General features: G+C 36.1%; 1 protein-coding gene across 1 annotated transcript in view; it reads left to right on the top strand.

Moving 5' to 3' along the window:
• DCP2 (decapping mRNA 2) overlaps positions 1-15610 on the top strand; it is a 42637-nt gene that overhangs the window by 10277 nt on the left and 16750 nt on the right. Inside the window, exons 2-4 of the mRNA XM_029215923.1 lie at positions 1860-2011; positions 7855-7982; positions 8399-8497. Coding sequence (XP_029071756.1) covers positions 1860-2011; positions 7855-7982; positions 8399-8497 — 379 coding nt within the window. The remainder of the gene's footprint in view (positions 1-1859; positions 2012-7854; positions 7983-8398; positions 8498-15610) is intronic.

The following is a 15610-nucleotide window of genomic DNA, read 5'->3' as shown; positions in this document are numbered from 1 at the left end:
ACAGCCACTGTTGCTGCCAAGTCTAACCAGTGTGGCATTGCTTGGGCTCTGGGGCATGAGAGAATGGAGAAAAGAGGAGAAATTTCCCCTACTGTCTCTGAGTGTTAACAGATTCCTTTCTTGATCCTTGAGGGCTTTTGGAGGTCACTTCTAACCCCCAATCCAGCTAGGGGATATTGGAGGGTGAAAAATGGTAAATTTGAATATTCGTCATCTTCCCCAGTCTTTCTCCTGCTGTTTACTTTTCATAGTCCTCAAACAGCTGCTCCATGTATTTTGTCCAGGTTTTATACGTTTTATGGGAGGGACAGAGTGGAGTGTGCTTACTCCATCTTACCTTTCAAAGATAAATTGTAACTATCAGTATGTCACTGTAAGTATATGAGACAATTTGCTAGACTATGGGAATAAAAGTATACAAAGATCTCAGTGAAGTAATTTGGAAGAGTTTATGGACAGTAATAGTAAAAATTAGATAATTACCATAATGGAGGAGTTGAAAGAGTTTATAAATCTGTTCAGAGGAGTCTGATATACCTATATAGGAGGTACAGTGTTACGTCATGAGGGATGAGTTATAAGTTTGCTAGATGGACAAGAGAAGGAAATAGATATAGTATGTGGATGGCAATTTAGGACATTACTAAGAATTAGGTATCACTGGGTATAAAGAACCTTACAGAGTGATAGAGGCTGTGCAGGTGAGCAGGCACTGGATCTTGAATGCCGTATGGAAGAGCTCAGATTTTTATATCTTACATTATGCCATTAATGTTGCATGTTACATGTCTTGGTTTTAGTGTAGATGCAGTTTTAAGCTCCTTTCCTCATTGTTTTTCTATATTGAATTGTAGATTATTGTACATACATTTGTCTTAACATTTACTTATTCAATCCCCTATTGGAATGCTACATTATTTTTATAATTTAAAAGCATTTTTTTTTGAGGTTTGATTTGAAGCTTGAAAACAACAAAGAACATTTAGCACCACAGCTAGTGAATAGTGTAAGTGATCAAACTGGGTGATGCTATTTTTAATTTTAGAAAATGACTCTAAAAACCAGTGGATTTCTTTTATGTAGTTCAGTCTATCTCTAAAGGTCGCTAGAAAAAGAGATTACAAAAATGCTAAGTGTGGAAGAAGCTTAATGGTGGTTGCTTAATGAGTCCTGTGGATCACATAAATTTTGACTTGTTGCATAAAAAAGGGGTTAATTATCTTAATCATATATATACATATGTGTATTTAATATAGTGCACACTTATACTGCGTATTAAAATAAATGTCCCTTCCTCCCTCTGAATGTACTTGGAAAAGACAATTTAGGTTTTTTTAAAAGTGAGTGTATTTGAAAGTTATTTTGAACTCAGTTTCTTCAGATGAGCTTTTTGGGAAATCTGGTTTATTAATGATTTCTTTAATTTTTTTTGTAATACTTTAAATATGAAGATTAAGCAGCTAACATCTTTTCTATTTGAGTATATGAATATATTTGCATATATTCTTTGAAAATGTTACCAGACATGGGAGGGAATCCTCGTGAAGTTTGTTTTCTTGCTCACCTTTAATTTATTGTTAGAGAGCTCTTAAGTTTATCTCTGTACTTGTGAACAGAGGGTAGATGGCCTCTTAAAAAAATTCTATTATGAATGAGATATATGTGATATCTCTTATTTATTATCTTTTTTAAAGACTCATCTTCCCTGTAGTAATTTCCTGCCAGGTTTGCTTCCTTGATCAGTACTGCTCTGGGTCCCTTTTCTATGTTGGTGGGTCAGGAGTGAAGCAATTAAAAAGGTTAAAATAAATTGTTATGGTTTGTAAATGTAATTTTTGTATGTTTTTTGTTTTTGACAGCCGATTTATTTTGCATATTCCCAGCGAGGAAAGAGACAATGCTATCCGAGTGTGTTTTCAGATTGAACTTGCCCATTGGTTTTACTTGGATTTCTACATGCAGAACACACCAGGATTACCTCAGTGTGGGATAAGAGACTTTGCTAAAGCTGATATCCTTTTTATTTAATGAATGTCTTTCATTCTTATTAATAAGGTATTTTAGCACAGATTTTCTTTTGCTTGTCGTTGAGATTTATAACCTTTTAGATAAAACATACTTGATTTCTAAAAATTGTCAAAAATGTAAAACATATATATATGGTTTGTGCCTGATTATGGTAGGCACAGTTTGATAGCACAGTTGTACCTTGGTATTTTATGGGGATGGTTCCAGGACCACACCCCTTCCCGCAGGATACGAAAATCCATGGATGCTCAAGTTCTTTAGACTGTGTAAAATAGCAAAGTATAGTCAGCCCTCGGTATCTGCGGGTCCTACATCTGGATACTGGGGGGCCAACTGTATTCTTATTTTTATGTTGAGGACCCCCTAAAATGTGCAGTGATCATTAGAATTAAATTTGATTTTCTTTTTTTTTCATATGTAGCTAGCCGATTTCTAGAACTGATCTGTTTTTTACATTTCTCTTGCTTTTGCACTTAACTGGATGATCTTTATTCAGATTACTACCTTTCTGGGATAGAAATTCTTAAATAATTATTGAGTACTTGCTGTTTTCAAAGCAGTTTTTGGGTCCGTGGCAAATTCAAAGAAGTCCTTGCCTTTAGAGAAGCTTTTGTTCCTCCCTATTTACAAATAGAAACTTTTCATCATTTATTAATTATAAGATTGACATGAATATTTAAGATTATAAAAGAAGCTATGTCACAAGGCAAAAAAAATTGATGAATTGCTAATGTTTCTTATACTAAGTGTTTTTAGAATTTGGCAAAAGGTGGAAAGATTTTAGGCAAAGCTATATTTTTAAGGGAATATAGAATTTTCTAAACAGGCTGGAGTGGGGAATATGTTGCAGGTAAAGAAAAGGGACTGAGCAAAATTGGAGAGTTGGAAAGGATAAGAGATATTTTGGGAAGTAAATTATTTTGCATTGAGTTTCTTACAGGGATACAAGAGGGGATATGGATGGAAGTTGTATAGGGGGAATTTGTGGGGTTTTAAATCCTGAGTCAAACTGCTTTGATTTTTATTCTCTAGGTCATTGTTTTTAACCATAAATCATGTGCTCAGATGCAATTGTACCCACAAGTTCACTGTACTATGCTAGTTGGAGTAGAGTTGGAGTAGGGATAGGTGACCTAAAATAACCCTCATACTCAGCTCCCTATGCTTTTTCTTGAGCTGTATGAAATAAGGAACCCCTTAGGGCTCTGTAGAAAATGGATGAAACTGTTTATTCTGCGTTACTGTTAACATTGAAAATTTTTGAGCAAGGCTAAGTTAAGAATATTACTCAGACCATTTGAAAATGGTATTCAAAAAAACTTATTTGGCAGGACAGGTTGAACCACAAGGACTGTTAAATACTTGAGATACGGAGCAGTAAGGTCCTGAACCATAGTAGAGGGACTACAAAGAAAAGACAGAAGAGACAAATTTCAGTGGCAGAAATGCTCAAGCTGTTTGACAGATTAAATATGGAGAAGTAAATGAAAAAATCAAAGGGGAATAGAAGTACCACTGAGCACTGTCTTTGTTAAAGTCTCGGTAGCAGGTTTTATGAAGAAATCATAGAAGACTTTGCTTTTAAGGAGCTATAAACATGATTAAAACAGGAAAGTTGTCTTCTGCGGTTTTGGTCTGTTTTCATAGACTTAGGGTTCTACCAGAGCAACTATACATACTTTGGGGTTCTGGGTAAGATTTTGTGTGTGTATGCACATGAGTATTAAAAACTTTCCTTGTTATTAAAAAAAAAAAGCCTCTGTTCTAGTTAAGTTTCTTTTAATTCATTTATATGGAGGAAAAAACTTTTATTGCTAGTGTGGTAGACTTCATTCAATAATTGAGTGCTTCCTCTGTGCCAGGCGTTGTGCAGTGAACAAGGTAGATTTGGTTGCTGTCTTCAAGAAGATTACAGACAGAAAAGGACATGATTACATTGCAGTCTGTTAGGTTTTGATAAGGTAGCATAGGGTTCAGTAGGAATAGGGAAGAGACTAATCCAACCCAGATTTGGAATTAGATAAAAGTTTTCTTTGGAGGAAGGGTCTTGTAGGCCATGTTTGTTTGGACTTTATCCAAAAGAGTAATAAAAGAATATAGGAGATTTTAAAAAAAAAACAACTTTACTTTTGGGAAAAAATTTTAACTTACAGAGAAGTTGAAAGTATGTTACAATCAACTGCCATTATACCCTTTTTATGTATTCACCCATTGTTAGCTTTTTGCCATATTTGCTTTATTTCTCTAGGGGTGTTTTGAAAGAAGCTCTGAAATAGTGTAGGCACTGAATTGGAGGAACATGAGGTTGGAAACCTAGTTAAGATGCTATTTCATTAATTTATGATTGAGAAATGGAAACCTGTGATAGAAGTGAATAGAAAAGATTAAATTTCAGTGGTATTTAGGAGTAAAATTTGTCTTAACTTGGATGTTTGAGGAGAGGTGGAAGAAGGAATCGAGGATGGTATCCAGGTTTCTGATTTGAACAATTGAGTGGATGGGTGTGCCATTCCATTTGTAGAAAAATAATGGAGGAGAAATTTTGTGGAGAATGATGGGCTCAGTTATGGACATGTTGGTTTGTGGTACCTGTGGGATATTGAAGTGGTGAGACTATGTAGAATAAAAGTTAATAGTATGAGCTCTGGAGCCAGATTACTTGGGTTGCCATCCCACCTTTGCCATTTACCAGCTGTGCAACCTTGGGCAAATAGTGGGGCTTTTCTGTGCCTCTGTTTTCTCTTTTGTTAATTTTGCATGGTCTTGTGATTTTTCTTCAGTAAGCACTCAGCATTGTGGGTACAGAATGGCTGTCCTGGACTTGATACTGGGTTGAGGTTTTACTAGGGAGCTGTATTCAGAATAGTGGGGCAAAGAAATTTTGGATATTGCTAAGACATTGATTAAAGTGATGGACCATATTGTTTAGGGAAGGAAATAAAAGCAGGAGGGTGCTAATATGGAGAAAGGAAGACAGTCAAAAATAGATGTAGAATAACAGTATATTGTGAGTAATTAGAAGACTGCCGTAGAAAATTGTGGTCACAATGTTTTATTCTAATCAAAGTACTATAATAGTTCTATTGATGGCAAGGTCCAGAATGTTCCTGTGGGAATTGGTCCCAGAAGTGGGCATGGATGTAAAGTACAAGGAATACAAGGAACTGAACCTGGAGCGTGAGATGAGTTGTTCTTGGGGAGATCGATATCGTCTATGATAATGGAAGGATGGAGATTACCATCTAAATGATTGTCTATCGTTAGAGCAGATTTTTCATGTTTTTGCAAAAATGTTAGAATAAAAAGAGTATATAAAAAATCACTGAATTGTTAAGAAAGAGGATATATGTAATACAAGTAGATATATGTGCTTAAAATTTCTTACATTCTTCATGTAATCAATGTGATCTTCTATCTTTCTCTTAGAACTATTGTGTAGGGCCCAGTAACCCAGATTCAAGACGCAAAATAGTAGCCAAGTAGTGATTTTAGTAAAAATTAGAAAGATAATTAACATTACTCAGAGCATGTCATAGGGTTTTTTAAATTAAATACATTGTCTCATTAAATAAAAATGGTATTCAAAAACTTTCCACTCCCTTGTTTGAATTACTTTATGTACTCCTGAATATGGAAGAGGATTGAAGAGTTGTCATTGGGGAAATTGATGTCATTTTGGATTGGGTTCTGTTATTTGCTGATTGTGTGGACTTGAGCAAGTACTTTTCAACATTAATTCCAAGTGTATCTTGAACTGTAGTTGGTTGGTTTATCAACTCACTCATTTTATGGTGATTTGGGGATAGGAAAAAAGTAGGTAAATGAAGAGTGTAGATAATTTCCAAGGTTATGTCAGTTGATTTAATTTCTTTTGCTAAACCTTTGTTTTTGTTATTCTTTTTAAAGAAGTTGTTTAACGGGTAGAAAAATGAGATAACACTTCTCATTGAGAAGTGTTAATGAGATAAAATGAGGCGTTGATGCACCTTGAAGTTATGAGGAACATTGTAGGGAGAAGGAAGAGAAAGAAAAAAAGCTAGATAAGTGTCTTCCTCTTTGAATTATTGGAAGTTACCTATATTCCTGGGGTATATTCATATGTATTTTTCACTATGGTTAAATTTTTAATGGAAAAAATATCCATTTATTTAAAATTTATAACTAGATTCAAAAAAATCTGTGGTGACTTTAAAACACATAAGGGGTTTTACTGAACATCTCAAGCCAGACTTTTATTGAGAAATAGCTTCCAGAATTCTAGCAAGCTGTTGTAGAACCATAGGGCTTCATGGAATAGTTAGTATTATATCCATAATTTATTCTTTTTTTTCCCCCTCCCTAAATAAAGGCAAGGAGTGTTTATATTGAGATTAATCTACTGCCTGTCTTTTAATTACAGTGTTGTTATAGATGGTTGACTTTTTTGAGCTCTTTGAGAACCTTAGTTCTTACTGCAACTATAAAACCAAAGCAGAATTTTAAACACAAAGCTGTAAAACTCATAAAATTAGTTTTCATAAAGTGAATTTAATGTGTTTTTGTTTAAACCAAACTACTAGTCACAATGTGAATATAATGCTGTCTTTAAGGGTGTTTTGATGTGCCTGTACTACAAGTTTTCCCAGAACCTTTCTTTATGTGTTATGACACCTTCCTTTCTGTGTTACAATGGAATATCATTTGACCCTAATACACTATTTGCATATTACTTTTTTTCTGTTTTTAGTAGCCCACAGCAGTTAAAGTACTAGTGCCAATATGGTCTCTAAAATCAAGTAGTGTAGTACTTGATGGATGAGATCATCCAAATGATTGAAAGTATGCTCATATTACATGCCTTTACATTAACATAAAAATGAAAAGACAAAATATGTAAGTTTTCATAGAGCACTTGAAGACCCTTGAGAGTGTCCTCCATTTGAGAAACGCTATCATAAATTATAATTTTCCCCACAGTTTTCATAATTAACAGTGCTGTAGTGATGAGGCATTTGGTAGCATGGAGTATTGGAAGCCTGAGCATATACTTTACAGGTTTAGGTTTTATTTACTTTAAAAAAAAACTTACTTTACTCAGCCCAATTTTGGGGAGGCATACCCAGTTTCTTTTGAAACAGGCCATACTTTCCTTAAAACCCATATTTACCTTTCTCTATAATCCTTAATAAATCTTCATCTTAAAAATGTTTTAAATTATGGAAGCAATATATATACATGGTAAAGAAATTCGGCAGTGTAATATGTCATCTCTAGTTCTGCTTCCCAGAGTTAGCCACTTCCACTTACTCTTTTTTTTTTTTTTTTTTTTGGCCTTGAGGCTTGTGGGATCTTAGTTCCCGACCAGGGGTTGATCCTCTGCTCCCTGCACAGGAAGTGCGGAGTCCTAACCACTGGACCACCAGGGAATTCCCACTTTCACTTATTCTGATGGTTCCTAGCTCTTACCAGTATATGTGTACTGTGCTTATATTTCTTGCTGTCAGTTTCAGTATCTGTTGACTCTTAATATGATGAATTCGACCCACTTAACGAGAATTATTCAAAGTGTTCACATGGTCCTGAATTTATTTGTGTTAACTTAGGGAGCCAGAGTATTTGAGTATTCACAATTTACTTGATTTGTGTCTAGGCTAAATGCAGAAGTTAGCAATGGCTTGTTCAAGAGAAAACATGTGAAAAGACAGAAGCAAGAAGGATAAACTTAAGTGAGGTGAAGATATGAGTAATTTCATGTAAATACACAGTTGATTTAAATAGATCTCTTTATGTGTATAAGTGCTTAAGCTGTATTAAGGGAGAAAGTAGCTTCCTTAACACAATGTATACTCTTCAGTCATTGTCCATTTTTGCTGCCTCAAGGTGAAGATGTGGAAAAAATTTTGGATGAATGGAAAGAATATAAAATGGGAGTGCCAACATATGGTGCAATTATTCTTGATGAGACACTTGAAAATGTGAGTGAGAGTAATAAAAGATTTTTAGTGAAATGGTGATCAGCTGTTTTCATCCTAATATGTTGTTTTTATAATGTTCTGAACTGAGGTTTTAAAAATATACTTAGATTTTTAGTGATAAAAGGCCAGATTTTGTATGTTTCATCTGCATTCTGGGTCTTAATAATTTATACTTGTTGCAGCATGGCTTATTGCAAAGGAATCATTTGATTTTTGAAGAAATACTTTAAAATGGACAGAATACCTTTCTTTACAGGAAAAGTTAATAGTATATTTAGCTTCCTGAAAGATAGTTAACCAAGTAAAATTATTGGTGATAACAGTTACCTGAAGTAAGGAGAAAAGCACTTTTGGCTTTTAGAAAGGAACATGGGAAAGGAGGGCAAGTTTTATTTTTACCTCTGATTGTTTTGTAGGTATTACTGGTTCAGGGGTACCTAGCAAAATCAGGCTGGGGATTTCCAAAAGGAAAAGTAAATAAAGAAGAAGCTCCTCATGATTGTGCTGCTAGAGAGGTGAGTTATTGCAGTTTGAAACAGTAACATTTGGTGGTTATGCTTTGAGTGTGTTTTTTTAGCCATGGAGACTAACTTGTTTGGATCATTTAATCCTCTTTCCAGAACTTGACTGCATGAAGTAACATCTTTTATAATGTAACTGTTGATTCATTTGTCCACATCTATCATTTATTCTTCTCTCATTTGTTTCCATTTTCTTTCATTGTTCATTTTTTATTCTATTATTTAACTTTTTTTTTAGATATCTTCTCCACCTTTCCTTTTAGAATTGGATTTGTTATTGGTTAAATATTTTGGCTATTATAACCTTTGTTTTTATATTCTTGGCTTCCAGACAAATGCATAATTTGGGCTTTTCTAAGAAATTTATGTTGGTTGCTCAAAACCCACTCTGGCTTCCTCCCACTGCCTGTAGGGTCAAGTTTAATTAAGTATTGAAACTCCCTCCCCTACCCCCAACACAAAACTTAGCCATTCCTAAATTTATCTTTCTTTATTCTTAGTCAAAAGAATGAATTCTTTGGTCTCTGAATTTGATTGATTTGTTTCAGCCTCTAGGCTTTTGCATATGTGATTTCCCTACCTGGAAAGTCCTGTCTTCTTCCTGCCTATTCAAATCTTATCTAGGTATCTTTCTAGACCCAGCTCAAATTACTCTTTTTCCCTAAAGGACTGCCACCAACTAGCTCTATATACAGGGCCTGAGTTTCTTTATTTGTAAAATAAGGAAGTTCATTCTTCTTTAAATTCTGTTTTTTTAAAAAAAATTTATTTATTTATTTGGTTGTGCCGGGTCTTAGTTGCGGCCGGCAGGCTCCTTAGTTGTGGCTTGCCAGCTCCTTAGTTGTGTCACTTAGGCTCCTTGGTTGTGGCATGCGAACTCTCAGTTGTGGCATGCATGTGGGATCTAGTTCCCTGACCAGGGATAGAACCCAGGTCCTCTGCATGGAGAGCACGGAGTCTTAACCGCTGCGCCACCAGGGAAGTCCCTAAATTCTGCTTATTTTAAAATGTAACCAGTCAGCTGTAGCCCACAGTAATCTGAACTTTAATAGTAATTGCTGTCTTTATCATTCGCTTGGCCTTAACTGTATAGTACCTTGTGATATATTGTATACTGTATTCTTATTTATTAGTTCCTAATCATTTATAACATTACACCTTGTCCTTGACATTTGAGAAGTTGAGCTATGAGGAAGTATGATAAAATGGAAAGAGAACTGGCCTAGAAGTTGAAAGGCTTTTGTTCTAGTATAGTTTTAGTATATGTTGTTCCATAGCCTAGAGACTTTGGGCAAGTCTCTGTAAGACATAAAATGTTTTTAAATTATTTTTTTGCCTGCGTTGGGTCTTAGTTGCGGCACGCAGGATCTTCGTTGAGGCATGTGTGATCTTTTTTTTGTTGTGTGCTGGCTTCTCTCTAGTTATGGCGTGCAGGTTTTCTCTTCTCTAGTTGTGGTGCGTGGGCTCCAGGGCGTGTGGGCTCTCTAGTTGAGGTGCCTGGGCTCAGTGGTTGTGGCACGCAGGCTTAGTTTCCCTGCGGCATGTGGGATCTTAGTTCCCCAACCAGGGATTGAACCTGTGTACCCTGCATTGAAAGGCGGATTCTTTACCACTGCAGCACCAGGGAAGTCCCAGATATAGCTAGAAACAAGATCTTCATAACTAGAAGTGATATCTTTAGAATCTAAGCTGGTGGTGATTGAATTTTGAGATTTTTTTTTTTTGAGATGGCAGTATGTATTTTGTGACATATTTTATTTGGGTCTCTTGCCTTATTTATTTTTTGACTCATTGTTTTCCTGTGGCAGTGTTCACTGCCTCATTTAAGTTTGGGTATAATTATTAGTGAGGGATAATAGTTAAAATTCTTACAAACCACTAGTGGTTATTTGCTGTAGAAAAACTATTAGTAGTTATTTACTTTGGAGTAAGATTTTGTTGTTGTTTGTTTTTTTTTGTGGTACGCGGGCCTCTCACTGTTGTGGCCTCTCCCGTTGTGGAGCACAGGCTCCGGACGCGCAGGCTCAGTGGCCATGGCTCACAGGCCCAGCTGCTCCGCGGCATGTGGGATCCTCCTGGACCGGGGCACGAACCTGCGTCCCCTGCATTGGCAGGCGGACTCTCAACCACTGCGCCACCAGGGAAGCCCTGGAGTAAGATTTTAAAAATGATTGAAAATGCTGCATTTTAAATTGAGTATGGAACAACTTATCTAAGCAAGTATTTGCAACAGCGTATAGACAAAGCTTTTTCTGTACAAGTAGGTGAAGGTTTATGCCCACCCTTTAAAATCGAAAGCTATTTAGGAAGCAGGTGAGGAATTGCCACATCCTCTAAGAGCTTTTCCTTTCTTTTCTGTAGATGGCAGGAGATGAAACAGTACTTGTAAAGTCTTCCCTTTTTATACCTTCAATTTTTGTAGTCATCTTGCTTATAAGGAAGGACAAAATGGGAACCATAGCATCCTACTTAGAGGAATTGATCTGTAGATCTTAAACATGGAGTTACACTAGTCCTACAGTAGTGAGATAGTTGTCCAAGTCCAGAAAAGATAATAACTGGAATAACAGAAATTTAGGCTAAATTGTGTGAAATGAGCTGTCTCTGGAATTGGATCTTCTTGGAGGAATCAAATACCTAACCTTGGAAAAACTGAAGAATGACCCTAGACCCAGGAGTGCTGGAAACCTCCCTCTGATGAGTTTTATGCACTGTATTATAAAGAGTCAGGATGATGCAGAAATAGGATATTCAGGGTAAAAAAGTAAGTTAACCTGTGAACTGAGACAGTTTTCACTTTGGTTTATCTTGTTTGTTCTCTGCTCTGGGATACTAAGATAAAAAGTTGTCCTATCTATGTGGTGCTGATTTCAGTAATGACTGTGGATCATTGTAATTTGTAAGAAAGTAAATAAAATTTATTCTTGGGGCGATGGGAAGTGGGAGAATGGAGTGTGGATTGTAGGATCTAAAGAGAATCCTGTGGGGAAAGATACAACCATTATGGGAAATTGTTATCTCCATTTTACAGGTGGGGGTAACTGAAACAGAGCAGTTTAGTAACATGCTCACGGTCTTACAGTAAGCAGCAAAACAGAGATATTTGGGTATTTGGGTTCTGGAGTTGATGTTCTTGACTGCTATATAGGCAGTTAAGGAATATTTATAAATGGGTGAGAATTTCTAAACACACACAGATGAAAACAGAAGGAATTTGTGATTTTTAAGTACATCTATCTATTTCCTAATAACATTTACCTTTCTGTTGGATCAATATGAATTTTTTCCCCCTGTTTTAGAGTTTTTGTCTTGCTCTGAGGAAAGCACAAGCATACTTAGGAACCACAGTCCTTTAATTTCAGGGAAAAAAATGTTCCCTTTGATAATAAGAATTAATCCTAACTTCTAACCTTTCTGATCTAAATAATAGTCTCTTTTAGCTGATAAAGGAACTTGTCAAAGAAGATTTAACTTTAATTTCTGTAAATTTTGAGGCTAGAAGTTTTAAAGTCAAGTCTTTTGACTTTTATTCCTGATTTTTAAGTGAATACTTTTTTCGTAAAGAGAAAAGTTTTGGGACTAAGGTGGAGCATTGCTGTATTAGTCCACTCAGGCTGCCATAACAAAATACCACAGACTGGGTGGCTTAAACAATAGAAATTTATTTTCTACTTCTCTGGAGGCTGGGAAGTCTAAGATCAAGCTGCCTGCTGATTGACTTCTTGGTGAGGACTCTGATCCTGGCTTGCAGTTGGCTGCCTTTTCTCTGCGTGCTCATGTGACCTTTGCCAGGTGCCTGTGTGAGTGCCCTGAGAGTTAGTGTGCTAGCATCTCCTGTTTTTCATAAGGGCACTAGCCCTATTGGATTAGAGCCCCACCCATATGACCTCATTTAACCTGTAACACCTCCTCAGAGGCCCTTTCTCCAAATACAGTCATATTGGGGGTTAGGTCTTCAACATAAGAATTTTGGAGGGTTCAATCCATAGTAGTTGCCATTTTTGAGTGATGAAGTATTCAACTAGCAGTGCTAGAGTTGCAGTGTATCCTTCTGCCACTTGGTGGTACTGCAGTATAATAAAAGCAACACTGTTTGAGGGAGGGGAGAACCACCAGTGTTTTAGTTAAAAACCAGATTTTTATTCCATTTATAGGAGTTTATGGTTTTTTTTTTGAAGATGTTGAGGGTAGGAGTTATTTATTTATTTATTTATTTTTGCTGTATTGGGTCTTCGTTTCTGTGCGAGGGCTTTCTCTAGTTGTGGCAAGCGGGGGCCACTCTTCATCGCAGTGCGCGGGCCTCTCAATATCGCAGCCTCTCTTGTTGCGGAGCGCAGGCTCCAGACGCGCAGGCACAGTAGTTGTGGCTCACGGGCCTAGTTGCTCCGCAGCATGTGGGATCTTCCCAGACCAGGGCTCGAACCCGTGTCCCCTGCATTGGCAGGTGGGTTCTCAACCACTGCGCCACCAGGGAAGTCCCTATTTCTGATCACTTGTATTCAGTGAAGTAGATTTAGGACAGGGATATGAAAAATGTTTTCTAGATATTATTGAAAGGCTATATTAGGAAAACCTTAGTATATTTTTGTTGTTAGTTGCAGTGAAACACCAACTGTTTTTGAGAAAACAAGGAATACTTGGCAGTTCACTTGTGGTTTCAAGATTTCATATTGTTGCTTATTTGTCAGAACAACATTTTATTCTAATAAAGCTTTAATATGCATTTATGTGATTTAATCTTGATAGAATTTGTACAGAGGAATTATTGGTTTATTCTACCTCTTGTAGGCTTATAGGACATAGATTTTACCCAGAGGATTTCATTGTCTATGCTGGTGTTCTTTGGGTAGCACATTTCTTTACTCTTACGTAGAGATTTTTATCTGATATCATTTGAGACATTAGTCCTATTCCATGTGCCAGGAACATTAAGTCTGTATTATAATACAGGAATGGATTTGATACACAGAAGGTATGGTATTAAAATTTTTATATTTGTTGTCTGTACATGTAAGTGAGCTATTAAAATTTTTTCCTGGTAAATATTTGTTGAGAATGAATACCTAATTTTAGAGGTAAATCAGTCTTTATCACTTTTAGAATTGAGGTCTGTCACTATATTATGTTTATTCTAAGTTTGGTTGTACAGGGTTTCAAGCTGCCTTTGTTAAACTAGGCTGATGGCCTCATGTTGTACCATTTCCTCTCATATAATTCTTCAGCTGTAGCCATTCCCAGCTATGTGAATAGAATGTCTTTTTCTTTCTGTCTGTCTGGCAAACTTCTGTTCATCTTTCAAGTCCTAGCTCAAGTGTATCCAGCAGAATAGGATGCTGCCCATGACAGCCTTCCAGAGGTGACCACCCCAACTCACAACCACACCTTACCTGTAACCAAGGCTGAGTTAGGCACCCTGATTCTGTACTCCCATAGCACCCACCTACCTTTTGGCACGTATATCATATTGCAGTTATCATTTCTTTTTTAGATGGAGCTCTTTAAAGAGCAGCGCTTGCTTTATTCATTTCTGAAGTCAGTGCCTAGGACAGTACCTACCACTTACTAAGCACACAGGATATATTTGAATGAATGCACTAGAAAAACCTAAACATTAATTACATGTTACTCTTTAAAACTGTGTTACTATTGAGAGAATTTCAAGTATAGAGAAAAATAGTAAGAATAATATAAAGAATAGATTCACCTGTTAATATTTTGCCATATTGGCTTTATTACTTTTGATACATATGGGTGAATGGTTTTTATTATTGCTAAATACTTTAGGAGTAAATTGCAGACAAAATGCCCCTTAACCCCTAATTATTTACGCATGTAAATTTTAAGAAGTGGGAAGTTCTTTTATATAAGCACAGTGTAATTATCAAATTCAGGAGTGGGACATTGATAGGTTCTGTTATCTAACGGACAATTCATATTCATATTTACTAGTTGATCCATTATGGTCCTTTTCTGCAGTTTCCACCCCCTTCTCCATCCAGGATCCTATCCAGGCTCATGCACTGTATTTGCATTTAATTGTTATGTTTTCAGTCTCTAATCTGAAACAGCCCCTCGGTCCTCCAATACTTGTTTTAGTAAGCATGTATTCAGTTAGATTCTGTTTGGTAACAGGCTCTGCTCACAAGGAACTTAAAATATACGGTTTACCTTTAGCATAGTTTCTAATTATTATACAGACATACGTGACTGGAATGTATACTAATTTCTGATTATAAGGTATTATTCAAAGAAGGTAGTTAAAGGGAATAACTGTAAAAATAGAATTAAGAACTATATAAAGTTATTTTAAAACTTTTTTGTTGGAGGATAAGAACATAAAATACACTAATCTTAACAGGTTATTCATTTTTATATATGTATATACCTGTGAAACCACCACCTAGGTCAAAGAATATTTTCAACACCTCAGAAGATTCTTTCCTGCCCCTTCTTAGTCAATGCCTACTTTTCCCCACATTTCCTGAAGGGAACCACTATCTTGATTTCTATCACCATTGATTAGTTTTGCCCGGTCTTGAGCTTCATATAATTAGGATTTTGCAATAGTTATTCTTTGTGTTTTATGTCTTTGGCTTAGTATAATGCCTGTGAGATTCATCTATGTTGTTGTGTATATTAGCAGTTGGTCCTTTTTAATTGCTCTTCGTTATATTCCAGTGTACAAATATACCACAGTTTGTCCATTCTCTTATGCATTGGATTGTATCCAGTTTTTGGCTATTCAGAATAAAACTGCTGTAAATATTCTTATACATGTCCTTTGAGGAAAATAAGCCTTCATTTCTCTAGGAGTGGAATTATTGAGTCATAGGGAAGTTGCATATCTACTGCCAGTGGTTTTCCAGGTGGTTGAACCAGTTTACATTCCCACCACCCGCATATGAGAGTTCTAGTTGTCCTGACCTACACATAGAATTACCAATTAAAAAATTTTTATCCCATGTTCATGGAGTGCGAGAATTAATATTGTTTAATGTCATTACTGCCAAAAACCATGTCTAGATTCAGTGTGATCCCTTTCAAGATTTCAACGACATTATTTTTACAGAATTAGAAAAGAAATTCTAAAATGTATATGTAACCACC

The sequence above is a fragment of the Monodon monoceros genome, unplaced genomic scaffold (assembly GCF_005190385.1).
Source record: "Monodon monoceros isolate NGI ecotype Baffin Bay Population unplaced genomic scaffold, NGI_Narwhal_1 Super_Scaffold_12, whole genome shotgun sequence".
In the NCBI taxonomy this organism is placed as follows: domain Eukaryota; kingdom Metazoa; phylum Chordata; class Mammalia; order Artiodactyla; family Monodontidae; genus Monodon; species Monodon monoceros.
Note: the sequence above shows the minus strand (reverse complement) of the source record. Positions and strands in the feature narration are given on the sequence as shown.